General features: G+C 23.8%; 1 protein-coding gene across 1 annotated transcript in view; it reads left to right on the top strand.

The window, feature by feature from the left end:
- The window catches only part of LOC112597131 (serine/threonine-protein kinase MARK2-like), an 83,807-nt gene continuing 69,048 nt past the window's right edge, over positions 1-14,759 (top strand). The window contains exons 1-2 of the mRNA XM_025343069.1: positions 1-331; positions 6,806-6,930. Coding sequence (XP_025198854.1) covers positions 6,856-6,930 — 75 coding nt within the window. The 5' untranslated portion in view covers positions 1-331; positions 6,806-6,855. The remainder of the gene's footprint in view (positions 332-6,805; positions 6,931-14,759) is intronic.

Below are 14,759 nucleotides of genomic sequence, written 5' to 3'. Positions count from 1 at the left end.
TGTACCTAGTGCCATACTGATACGCGCGGTGGTGTGCAACGACTCGGGAGCCCCCCCGGTGTATTGTATTACCTGTGTGTCGTTCTTGTCCGGTGCCGCCGCCGTTACTACTGCTGCTGACGCGCCGCCGCCGACATCACGGACACCGCTCGTGACGACGTGTGTGTGTGTGTGTGTGTGTGTGTGTGAGAGAGTGATATACTGGTACGTCAACGGACGACGGACGTCGATGTACAACGTCTGTCGCTGCCGCCGCTGTTGCTGTTGTTGGACGACTCCGCCACCGAAGTTCGAGATGATACGGACGCCCGTCTGCGGCCATCGCCATTAGGTAGGTGAACGATTAAACGGATTTGCGCTGTCGCGTGCCCCTCTTTTCCTGTTGTCAAGGGGGGAGACCTGGGGGCTTGGGCAAGCGTCTCGCTCAAACGCCGTCTCGTCCATTTGGGCCTGTCGGCGCCCAGAAGCTTGCTCAAAAACCATCGACGGACGTACTGTGAGTACCCCCCAGGTCTTGATAATCTACTGTGTTTGGCTTTGAACTGCCCGTAGTGACCAGGTGTTGGGTGCTCACAGCTTAGGTTTCTATCCAAAGTGCTCAGTGTTTGTTGTAGGCAGTCTTTGATTTCTGAGTGTGACAGGCATCACACCAATTGTCATCTAATTTTGTGCCATCTAAATTTCTGCCCTTTCAATTCATCAGCTAATGATCAGATTTAGTATTTAGTTAAGTAGGCAGGTTTGTTTTTTTTTTTATTTTTTTTTTTAATTTGTTATTATGCTTTATGGAATTTTTTTCATCGTGATTTCTAGTCAGAAAACATCAATTATAATGTTTTCACTGTGGCTTGTTTCAGTTTAATGTAAAATTCCATTTTTTTAATAAGGAGTTTATGAGATTAGGTAGGTAGGAATCTAGTTAATTTATAAATTGCTTTTTCTAGTTGCTGGTTAGTAGGTAGTCATTAATTTTAGGTATACTTTTTTTTTTTAACAATCTATTTTGTTTTCATTTAGGCTATAGTAATAATTGAAATTGTTGGTAATTACAAAATAAATTTGAGGTGTTTGAACAATACATAATTCATTACTTACTGTTTCCGGAATAATTCATTTTTGCTGCTAAACACTTGTGCATAAAATATAAAAAAACAGTTTGATAATTGAATACCAATTTCCTAAATCATCAAATATCATAAACTAAATAGTGCCAACTACCACTAAAACTACACACTACATTCAAAGTTATATATAATTAGCAATTACTTATAATATATGATAGGTAAATTAGTATAAATATTAGGTAGGTACTTATTTGTGACAGCAAAATATTTTAACTAGGTAAGATTATCAAAAATATTATAATTGAATAGGTTAGTTGTTCTTTTACATTTTTAGATTTATACAGAATTTATATTTCCCATACAATTTTTTCTATTTTTCAATTTGAATCTATTCAAAAGATATATTTCACAACTATAACACTTAAATTACTATTTTTTTTTTTTTTTTTTTTGACTTGTAAGATGTATTTAAAATATCAAATTTAAAAAATATATGACTAATTGTATTATTTTTATTTTTATTTTAGATACCTATTCACTTTGAAACTATGTATACAAATTTTAAAGTAATTTAGTTAATTATATTAAGTAGTAATTTAATACTGATGAAGTATTCTGTAATTTATCATCTTATTACTTATTATTTGTTTTAAGTTTTCACAAATTTCTTAATACATGCATTATTATCAAAAGAATTATTTATTTTACCTACTTATTAACTATTAACATATTATACACAAATATATAGAGAGTTCTAACTTAAACTAATAATATAATAATATTTATGAAATATAAAATGAACATATGCTTATGTTTAAATTGAATTACCTAATGATTGATTTGCCAAAGCCAAACTTTGTTTAAAATGTTCTTGATAACATGGTTCTTTATTTAAAAATAAATCTAAACTATCTATTATTTAGACATTTTTGTGATGCTTAATAAGTACCTATTCACAATACTTAATTGTTTATATGTAAACAAGTGTTTAAATTTTGAATTAAATATATATTGTCTCATAGTATAAAGAGAAAATAAAAGTGTATAAATTCATTGTTTTAGTCTTAAGTACCTACAGTTTTTTTGTACGATAGATTATTCTTATTAGTTTTGGATTTTAATAAAATTGTGACTACAACAATTTTACAAGATATCTAAGTTGAAAATATGTCAATATAAAATGAATTATAACTAATACTTATAGGTATACAAAACTTGAATTTAATCTATTATAAAATTAAACTTTATTATGATCATAATTTATTTATTAATATTAGCTAATCATAAACATTTTGTGAACCGACCACCAAAAAATTGTTCTAGCTGCATTTAATTTTTGGTAGTGTACATCACTGGTATATTTAAATGTTGTCTTTAAATTATTGAGTTTTTAAGTACCTAAGTAGTATAAATAATTATAGAAAATGTAATGAATATAGTTAATATAGGATCTAAATAAGAAATTTAATAATATGTTATTATTGGTGTTTAAACTGTTAAAATTAGTAAAGATTGTATTGTATATTTTGTTATTGTGTTTGCATAAAAATTTACTTTTAATAACAATTTTTTTACTTTAAATTTTATCAATTTAAAAATTCTAGGATAATTAATTATTATTTTCTAAGTAATATACCTACTTATTTAATACATTTTAAATTATAATACAAACAGCATAATGCTATTAAATATTAAAATATAAATAGGTGTTCAAACTGAATTATTTGTGGAAATATATTAAAAAAAAAATAACAACAATAATAATAATTGAAATAATTAAAAAAATATCTATAAATATCTATTTTAAATTAAATTCTAACTTGAAAATGTATGTATATTTTTATGTTAGAGATAATCTGATGAGATTGTTGATGTGTCACATGGATTGAGTGCATACTCGGGCATGCACTCAATTCATTTTATTTCAACTTTGAATACATTTTGTTAGTAGGAATCGATAAAGTGTAAGTGACAAAGAAAAGTATACATTTCATTTGTCAACCTAAAGCCAATATTTGTTATCAAGTAAATAAATGTCATCATTTGTAATGCTTAGATTAAAGTATATATTACAAACTATGAGTGACATTTTGTGTGTAAATAATGTTACTGTAATACTGTAAGGAAACTATACAAAAAACTGCAATTGTGTATTGATTAGTGTGCTTTTAAATAAAATAAATTATAGGTTGTTATATTAATTAGAAATAAAATTGTTTCAATTGATTAATTAACTATACTTAATAAGTTTATTCATTAAGTTGGGATCTCAAATGCTAAGTTAAATTTTTGCTAAACTTTTTTTTTTAAATATGTACCTCATATTAAAAACGATTAAACCATTTAGGAAGACATATGCTTTGTAATAACCTAAAAACATCCTCAAATACACATTAAACAACATTGCTTATACATAGCATTACATTTTAAACAATCTCATTAATTGATGTGTCAACTGTTGTCAGTTTAAAAGTTTATTGTGATTAAAAATTTAAATTATTAATTTGCATAGTTTTTCAGATTGAAAAAATTATGAAGAACTGTTCAAAAATATCATATTTGTTTTTAATAATGATAGCTTATAAATTATGAATCATAATGTAAAAATGTAAAATTATTATTGAAATGTATTAGGTATTTCTATTAATTTAAAAAAGTAAACTTAACATACTATTTAAAAGGTTAAGTATTTATATTTTGGTTTGATTCAATGAAAATATAATAACTTAAAAATTACATTTTGGCATTATAATATTATGTTCCTGTTAAAAGTCTTTTCGTCAGAGATTCTTGAATAAACTTGGTTCCACGTACTATATAATTCCTTACTTATTAATAAAAAAAAAAAAATGCTTTTAAAAATGGTATAAAATTTAAAAAATCGGCTCTGAAATAAATTCTAGAAACTCATGAGTAGAAGTCTGTTAACTGTTCTATTCTTTTTTCTTCATTTGTAAATAACTATTATGTATTTTGACGTATTGCTTTTAATTTTATTAATATCAGTGTTGTTACTTCATAACTCTGCTTTCACCACAAGCCGAGCTTAAAGGAAGTATTCATAATTTAATTCCTATTTATATTAATTAATAATTCTGTAAATTTTAATGAAATAAATTTAAATTAAAAAAAAAAAAAAATTTAACTTATTATCTTAAATACATTTGATTTTTTAAAATATCTTAACAGTTTTGAAGCTGTACACAAACATGTTAACAATAAATTATGACGTGTATTGAAATTTAATAATTATGTTTATAACATCACTAGAATATTGTGTTTATGTGTATGTTTTAAACGTCATCTCAATAAATGATTGGTACTGTAAAGTTATGTTATTAATCAATTTCACATTGACTCTTTCTTAAGTAAATATGCAAATATGATGTTTTAATTGTGAATATATATTGCGCTTCTAAACTATACCACTTGATTTCAAATGATTATTTTGATTCATTTTAAAAATTTGAATTCTAATCAAATTTTAATTGATTATTAATTACTATTTATTTTATTCAATAATCTAACATTAAATATTACCGTGAGTCTTATCATTTTATTATTTTAATTATTAAATAAGTAGTTTTACAAATTAAATTAGTCTTATTTTTATTTTATTTTTTGTTTATTATTTTTTACATTTTGATTTTTATGAGTCTGTGTTTAATGTTTATTATTTAATTACAAAATTAAATTGTTTGATGTTGGTATAATATATTACGATCAAATTCTTTATTATGATTATATCTTTATTATTTTTATTATATATTTTTAATGGAATTATACATTACCATTATATAGTTAGTTGTTATGTTAAAATTATGCAATACAGTATGCTTAATTTAGGTAAGTTAGGTAACCTAATACTAAACAAGGGTCTAATATGATTTATTTTAAAGCTAAATAAAATGTATTGCCAACTCTTAAGGGGCCTTCTTATCACATAGTTTTATATTTTTGGTTTATATTCAATATATTGGTAACAAAATATTTGTTATTTAATGTAATTCATTAGGAATTCTGAAAAATAAAACTTATACATTAAATGAACACTATCTATTCGTTAGTTTTTAATCATTTTTAATTAGGTAAACAAATATAAACATAAATAGTTATATAAATTATAAATGTATGTGTTTTTATATTTCTTGAGTAATTTTAGTTATATATCAATATCCAACATTTTTCTCCTTATTATGAAAATTTAGGTGATTTGCACATTTGCAACAAATACAAATACTTATTATTTAGACATAAGTATTGTGTGTAGTATAATATAAAATCAATCTATGGTAGATAAATATATATCATTGTAAATAAATCATTATGATTTTTGTAAATTTGTATTGATTTGATATATAGGTGGTAAGGGATGAGGATACTGAAGGCTTAGTTCCCTTCCTCAAGTATAATTTTATATTTATCCATGGATCATGTAAATAGTAATTGGGCTGCAGGTTTTTTACTTGTAGATAATTTCTTTCATAATTTTTTTAATAAAATAAGACATTTTTGGGAACTAATATTCCTTGGTTGCACTGTTGTTGAACTTACGAATATTGTTTATAACATGTATTTCATAGTTCATGCGCAAAATGTTTCATGAAAATAATTTCAGAGCAATGTTGCTATCGCTTTTTACGACGACCAGCATAAATAATATAATATTTCTTTGGTGTACAGTCCGATAAATTATTTAAATTATATTCGGATTGTTTATAAGTTATAACTAAGTTATCTTGCATGCACCACAAGTCATTTAACGGATGGTTAGGTAAATCTTGGTCACGCATTCGCGCATTTGGTTATATAGGACATCCAAAGGAAAAATAGAAGCTAAATCGTTAGTACTTACTACTTGGTATAATAATTACACATAGAGTACCGTCAAAAACATTCGTCGACCGTCACTCCATTTGATCGTTATCGCCGTTTTAAAATGATGCATGACGTCAATATTGGTTCCATCGATTTTCGCCCCCCTATTTCAATACGCGCATTTCCTCGACTGTCTTTATTCATTTATTTATATATTAACTGAAAATACTTAAAATGAAAAGCGGTTTTCATATGACAAAATCTTGATAGTTTCCTACAACTTGATGTAGACATAATATTGAAAATATAGGTACACATTTAACGTAGAAAATGTTTAATTTATACATATTTCGTTAATTGGTATTTTTGCAAATATATTACCAGCCAGCCGTGTCAAATGATATCCATCATTTTCCAATGTTTTGACTGCTTTATTTTAGTTATTTGTTGTCAAATATATTTACTGAAAACTGCTTTTCATTTTGCGTATCTTAATATATAAATAAATGAATAAAGACGCATCGAAGAAATGTGCGTATTGAAATAGGCGGACCGCCAACTGATGGAACCTGTGACGTCACACGTCATTTTTAAACGGCTATAATAATCAAACTAAGTGAAACAATGAAAAATTTATGATTTTTATCCTTTTACAATACTTACAATACTTGAATACTTCATAATATTTATAATTTTTTAATTTTTCCTCGTACAGTTCTTTAATGTGTAAATAACGTATATTATGTAGTTTGTTTAATTTATTTTGGGGCCAATAACAATAATTGTCATTTTTAGAAATTAAACATGTTTTTTTTTAAGTATATTAGTCCAAACAAATACTTATTTAATGGGTTGTTTTAAAAATTATTCTTAGCAATACAACGTATAAAACTATTAAACTTATAATTGTTATTATTTTTCAGTTAAGAACTGGTTGAATATCTTAAAAAAACTTGTTCAAATGTATTAAGAAATGTCTTCCGCTATGAGAACAACTTTACAGACTGTTCCAGAATCGCTTGCGACTGACCATGTAACAAACTCAAAGGTAAGATTCATTACTTACAGACTATAGTTGGGTGTTTTTTATGAAATTAATATTTATTGATGAAAAATTTTATACTTTAAAACATATAAAAACTTCACTTTTTAACTAAAATATATGTATAATACTTATATAGTTTTTGAATATTTTTCGGCATGATAAAAATGTTTGAAATGTAAAAATTGTGTGATAAAAATAATTTATTTGATTTTCTTATTTTACAACTGTATGGTTTGTATGGGATTTAAGTTAATTTGCCAACCGTGAATTTGTTCATTAAAAATATGTCTATAATCAAATATATTATAACTAAAATGTATATCATATTTAATATAGTATGTACTGTATACGTAATACCTACGTTGATGTAATGAAAAACTTAGTTTGTTTCAATATGAACATTTAATAAAAAGATATTCAAAGAATAATCTTAGAAAAATCTAAGTATTTAGATAAATAATTTATTATTATTATGTTATAATCGTATTTAATTAATATGAAGAATATCGTGTCACGATTTCCTTTATTAAATTAATTAGGTATTTAGTGAAAAGATTTTTTTTATTAAATCTGAAAATTACAATCATAATATAATACCTACGAATGTATTTTTACCTATCTATTTCTGTCTATTTTTTTCTTTCATCTATATCTGTGAAATTAATCCATTGTTCAGATTTAGTATACCGTGTTTATATTATTAATCAAATGTTAAAGTAAGTTTTTTATTTTTAATAATAAGAAAACATAGTTTGATACAATAACAAAACATGTTTTCATCTCAAAATTTAAGTCAGATTTAAACCCTGTTATTAAATTGGTACATTAAACACTTTTCGTTTATCCAACTAAATAGTAAAATCTTTGAGTTTGATAAAATGATTTGAATTAATTGCTTATGTAAGATAACATTTAATTATGTAGCTTTTAATTTTAATCCACAATGCGTATTTTTGCAATCAACTAAATCAAATTCTTTGTTTATTGTATTTATATATACGTTTAATATATTAAATTATTACATTATTACATATTATGTAATTTTTATTGGTGTTTAAATGTAACCGGATTTAATTGTGAAAATTACTATTGTTATTTGTAACATTTTTCTATCTAAAGAACTCTTTAATAATGTGTTGGTATTATTTGTTGTATTTATAATATTTTCATTACATAATTTTGCAATCATCCACAAAACATATTCGACTATTATTAATTTAAATTCTATAAATTTGAAGTTAGCGTTTTAATAGATTATATTTTTATAATTTAGAAATAAAGATAATATTGCTAACTAGGTATTCTTGAATATTAATGGTTAGTATTAAATTTTTTTTTCAAAATAACTGAAAATAATTTTAATAGAAGAAACGTCTATACAATTATATTTATATTATTTTTTCGTTCAATTAATATAAGATCTACTTCTCTTCATAAAATAAATATTTGATACGATTTAATATATAAATTATTATTATTTTGGAAGTAAAAAATGTATAGATATTAAATATTTACTTTTTATTGTGTTGGTAGTTTTTAAAATATTTCATTATGCTCTTTTGAAAATTTAAATACATTCAAAACATTTTTTTTTATATATATACACGATATTAAAAATCAAATTTCTATTCAAGAGTATTTATATTTTACAAAGTATTTAAAAAAATATTTTTATTTTATCGTAAAATGGTCAAAATAATTTAAAAGGTAAACAAATTAAATTACATTTTTTTATTGAGCTGTATAATGTATAAAATAATTATTTCTTTGAAAGCTTATATAATATAGATGTTTTTAGTGTTTGCACAAATATATTTAATTTTTACAAAATTAAATTTTTATGTTTAAGTATATTGTGTTATTGATTTTGACAAATTACCTTAAAGCTAAAGCAATCGCAATCCAACTATAGGCCAAGGTAATATAAAGAAAACGGAAAGGGGCATATAGGTAAATCAATAGCTCGTTGTTAGCTAGTTTGAATTACAATTGAAAGTATTTCTTAAGATATTGTTGTTAAATATTTTGTTTAATTTGATGCATTAGAAATTGTTTTCCAGTATTTTGGTACATTGTTATTTCTATAAACTATAAAAAACTATTGAATGAAAATAAAAATATGAAATACGTGAGTTAAATTTTTACGATAAATATGACGTAAAAACACAAAATTAACTTTCACAATTATCTATATACTTTTATTTATTTTTGTACTTACAAACTATAAATAATAAAAAATGGTTAAATTTGTTTTGTACATTTTATTATTTGTTAAGTATTTTTATTTTTTTAAATTTTTTTTTAACGAAATATTAATCAAGTCAAAATTTATTTATTTTATAAAGCCTACTATTGACCTTATTTTCTTGATGAAAGCGATTTTTTTTAGTCCTACCCTATCTTGTATTGTTTGAGTAACCTTGTTTTTCAAGCTACTAGGTCATATAAGAACGCATGGAACATTGTTTGTCTATATAATAAAATTAATACTTAAATGGTTTGATTAAAATTATAAATATTATTAATTTTATTAAAAAGATTATATTTTTACCTTTAATTTTGATAATAGGTCAATTTACTTTGATACAAAAAAAAAAGTGAGCTAGTGGGTACCGCTTTGCTGTACAGGTGTCGAGTGGGTCATTGTAATGGATATGTTAAATTTTTATTCAATGGTATATGATTGTAAAAAAAAATGATTCTGAGCAAAGGTATAGTTTTTATAAGACTTATATCATTAAGTATATTTCATGATGTTTTTTTAATATTGATATTAGTGCAATAGATTGATTACATTTTTTCTGAAAACGTCGCATTTAATATATTCGGTTTATTAAAGTATTTAATTTAAATAATAATAAATACTCATACCTTATTATATTATTGTTATTCATTTTTAAGTTAACCACCATACCATGAAACAATATGAATAGGTTTATGGTAATAGCTTAATAATTAATCTATATACAGTCGTCACTCGTTAAATCAAACCTCAATAATTCGAAAAACTCCATAAATCAAACTAAACGCTAAGTCCTTTGAGAAAACCTCTATAATTAGAAGAAAATACATGTATTCTGGTTTCCTCGATAATTCGAAATGTCTGTCGGTGGTACACACTTTACAATTCGAATTTTTATTCCATAAACCTCTATAATTCAAATTTCTTTAAATGCGATTATATATAAGATCATATGTAAATACAATGTACATATGAAGATGACGTACAATCTATTTGACGTATTTCGGTACTCGTAATGAAACTAATAACGACGGTGGTTTAATATTAATAATATTATCATAGTTGATAAACGTTATCGTACCATACCTACCTAATCTAAACTTTTGTCAGGATTATGTCAATTTTTTGAGTAATCTGAAATGAACGAAAAACGATGTGATACAATTTTCAATGCTATCAGTAAGTTAAACAACGCTATGAACCAAATTGTGGTCAGCAATTTATCATAAAGAAAATAACAGATTTCTTTGATATGTAAAATATAATAATATAATAAATAAATGTCAATTAATAATTGTAAAATATAACAATATGTATATATGTATAATAAATATATGTCAAAATAAATGTAATATATACATACAATAATTTTTCATCTCTCTTTAATTCGAATTAATCTTTTTCCCTTGATTATTCGAACACTCGGTAAATCGAAAACCTCTATAAATCAAATTTTTAACTTGGTTCCCTGAATTTCGAATTATTGAGTGACTACTGTATTTTGAAAATGTCATCGCGCTTAGTAAAATTCATAATATATGTAAAAATTTTAAGTTCCCTCACAAATAATGTTTTTGAATTATAATAAAACAACTAATATTGCTCTTCATTTAAAAATATAATTTCATTCAAATTTGGAAATGAAATATCTACAAAAAAGCGTGTTTTTATTGGTTTTATGAAGAACATTTTACTACATTTTCGAACCTAATAAATAATTTGAAAATTTTTGAGATTTTAAAAATGTTGTTAAAATTTAATTTAAATGATTAACAAAATATTGTGACTATACATTTTTGATGTATAATTATTAGAAACTTTGTATTAAATTTTCAAACGATTTTACTCACTAAATAGTTTTTTTTATTAACATACATAAAAAAAAGGAAAATTTAAAATTTCTATATATATATATATATATATTTTTTTTTATTGGACATAAACAATCTATATAGCTTGCACAATAAGTTTATATGCTGAGAGTAATTATTAAGACATGAAAGATTTGAATTAAGCAGCCACCCATTAATGACTTGACTATTTCTATATATAGATTAAAAAAGTCAAAATATTTTGAAATTTTTTGTAGTTGGTCTTATAAGCATTCGGCGAAAATTCTTAGTATCCATGGTTAATCGTTTTTGAGTTAAACAAAAAACAAAATTAATTTTGCATAAAAATTCCGGTTTTTCCATAATTTAAATTTTATAGTTATTTTAAAAAATACTTGAAAATTTTAATTTTGAGTTCTCTGAAGTCCATACAGAATCATATACGGAATTACCTTCAAAATTAAAAGCATTTTTTCAATTATTTATTGTGTATATATATATATATATTTGCGTGTACAGCGTAGCGTAGGTATACAAAAAAAAAAAAAAATCATCATTGTAAAATTAATACATTAATCACTCATTTAATCTAACATAACTGAGTTAAATCTTTTTGACATAAAATTTTTTGTGTTATGTATTAATAAAACGGAGTCAATATACACGTTTACGAATTCAATAACCCATACTAGTTCTTTAGAGTAAACATTAAGTAAATAGAAATAGTAAAATATACCACTAGTTTATGTATGTATAACAAGTTATTCTTTTTAATTGATTTAACTTTGTTTATTGATAATATTTATGTTTTATTGAATAAATAACAACTTATCAGTAAATGATAAAATCTAATAATTAATTTTAGTTTATAATGTATACATATTTTACTATCAGATAAATATTAGTGGGTCCAAAGTACTTTTTATGTATTCTAAAAAAACTATTATAAAAATGATAAATGACTCACCTATTAGAATTTTTGAAGATTTAATAACGGGGTGCTATTCCTAAAAATACAAATAAGTGAAGCTGTATGTATACCTCTAATTTAATTATGGCTAATCTAGTTTTTTTAAGAATTTATAATTATGCTAATTCACTCCGACAGTTTAGAAATAATTGAGAGTATTCTTCCTCTAATTTACCTCAATTTCCAAAAAATGTCTTGATTAAAAAAACTTGTAATTGTATTGGTCAGTGTTACAACACTTTGATTAAAAACTATAAATATTTATAGATTAGCAAAAAAATAGCTCGAACAAAAAAATTAACAATAGATAATATCTGATTTTGTATCATCTTTTGTTCTTTTTATATAAATTCATCTTTTTTGTTAGATTTTTGTTAGTAGTAACTCAAATCATTATCATCCAAGTTCTGAATATTATATTGCTCAGGTAAATACATAATTTTGTTTATTTTGTTAAAATTGTTAACGAATTATTTGTTTTTGCAAGCATTTCTCAGTAATAGTCACAATAATTAAGATATTTAAATTTTGTATATGTTGATAAATTAATCACTTGATTAAACTTTTGAATTATAACTCCTTACATCTATTGTCTGTTCGTTTACTATATAAGTTTCGAGGAACCCTGAATGGGGGTTTAAAAAAGATACACGATATAGAAATTTTATTTTTTTATTATTTTTTGGTTATTACATATGTATCAACATCAGGTTTATCAGCATTTCCAAGTTTAAGATATTACAATATAAGTTTAGAGCTTAATATAAGTCTAATAACTATACAAAATAAATTATGGTATATGTATGGTTAAATAATGTTATCTTATATAATAAAGTAGTATAATTCCCCAATTAATAGAAAAAAAAAAATGTGAGCAGAGTGATGGTTCTGGATTTGAAGCAAGAAGTTCAGAGAGGTTGTACGAGGTATTGAGCTCATCGCGGTTTCTTGATATTTGAGATATTCGTTGAAAATATGATACTGTATCTGGTGTGGTGTATAAGTCACAGAGAGGTTGTCTGGTTGTTCATCCATCAGGTGATGAGTGTTAGATTGATGTGGCCAAATCTTGATCTATTTATTATTGTTTTTAGTTTGCTTGGGAGCGAATCGTCGTGTTCCCAAAGGAGGGTGGTTTATTTTATTACTTTAAGTTTATTGTTATCTACTGGACTCTAATCTCACTGGGATAATAAATTGGTGAAAGTTGAAATTTATTACACGTTTTGTTTCTGTATATGTTGTGATATACTGTAGTAACACTGGTTCTTTGGTTGATTTTTCTGTTATTTCATTTCCTTTAATATTATTATGTTTTAGATATTAAAAAAGTCATTATTAAAATAGCCTACTTACTTCTGAATATTAAAAATGCCTAAATTGAAAATTATTTTTTCTATCTTTAATTAATCGTCATAAATTTTAATATTTTCAACTTTTTCATTTCTAGGCGATATTCATTGGTATTATTTATTTTTGTGATTTAAATGGTTTCTATCCCTAAACTATTATATATATAGTTAATTTTTGGTTTAAATATTGAATTCAAATTGTTCTTGATTAATATAAAAATTATTTTCGTTATCACTTAGTATTATCAACGATAACTCATAAAAACTTATTAAAGATTTCGTTATATTTTAAATGTATCGTTAATCAGTTTTTTTTATCAAGTATGTGGTAATAAAGTCTCTATGGCACTATTAAAATGTTGGCATCAAATTTCGCAATCGTGATTGACTTACATTCCATGCACACCTAAATAAGACTAACGACACGGAAGTGTAATATAACATCTAAAAAAGTAAAACATAACAGCTACTTAAAAATTATTCTTGAAGTCTAGATTTGTTTACATTTTGTATTGCATTACATGACCTTAATTTTTAAGACTAAACTAGGAAATTATATTGCGTTTTGATTTTATCAAAAAAGAAAGTATGTTTAGCCATAGTGTGAAAAGCCTTAATTTGCTAGTTAACATAATAATATTATTTTAACTCTTTTTTTAACGTAATATATATATTAGGTAAGGAAGTAGATGCATATGAATTGTATATTGTTATAACTAGGGCTTTGAATTTAATGCACTAAAAAACCTTAAAAAATGTATTAAAAATGTCAAAAAATACAATATAATATGCACTTAAATTTTTGTTTATTTATATTGATGTTAAAGAATATTTTAAGTTTAGTATATTACATCTTACAGGCCTAAAAATGTGTTTGTTTAATAAAAAAAAAATATATATATTAAAAATGTTGATTTAATTTGAATTTTATATATTGCTATTCACCTGAAACATTAAAAAAATTTTTTTATGTATTTATTTTGTTAATAATTAGGCTTTTAAAGATATTAATTGACTGAATTTAATCAAAAATACCGGAAAATAAACTAAAAAAGGAAAATATGACCTAAAAATGTAAAAAAAAATACCTAAAAATTAAAAATGTCAAAAATTACAAAATTAAAGTTTCATAGATGGATTCATTGATACATAATTAAAATTATGTACTTATAAAGCTACGTTTCATAATCGCTAAAAAAAAAAAAAAAAAAATGCACTTTCCTACAAATTCACAGCCCTAGTTATAACATATATATATACTTTTATCAATACTATATAATGCTAAATGTCAAAAGTATTTATCAACTTAATCGTAAAATATAGAAAATACAATTTTGTGGCAAAAATGTAAAATACAAAATATATATTAATGATCAAAAATAATAAAATTTATAATTTAAGTTTCTTATAAGTTTTTTTAATCTTTTAGGTAACCA

Source organism: Melanaphis sacchari, unplaced genomic scaffold (genome assembly GCF_002803265.2).
Source record: "Melanaphis sacchari strain LSU unplaced genomic scaffold, SCAv2.0 Contig37_pilon_pilon, whole genome shotgun sequence".
In the NCBI taxonomy this organism is placed as follows: domain Eukaryota; kingdom Metazoa; phylum Arthropoda; class Insecta; order Hemiptera; family Aphididae; genus Melanaphis; species Melanaphis sacchari.
Note: the sequence above shows the minus strand (reverse complement) of the source record. Positions and strands in the feature narration are given on the sequence as shown.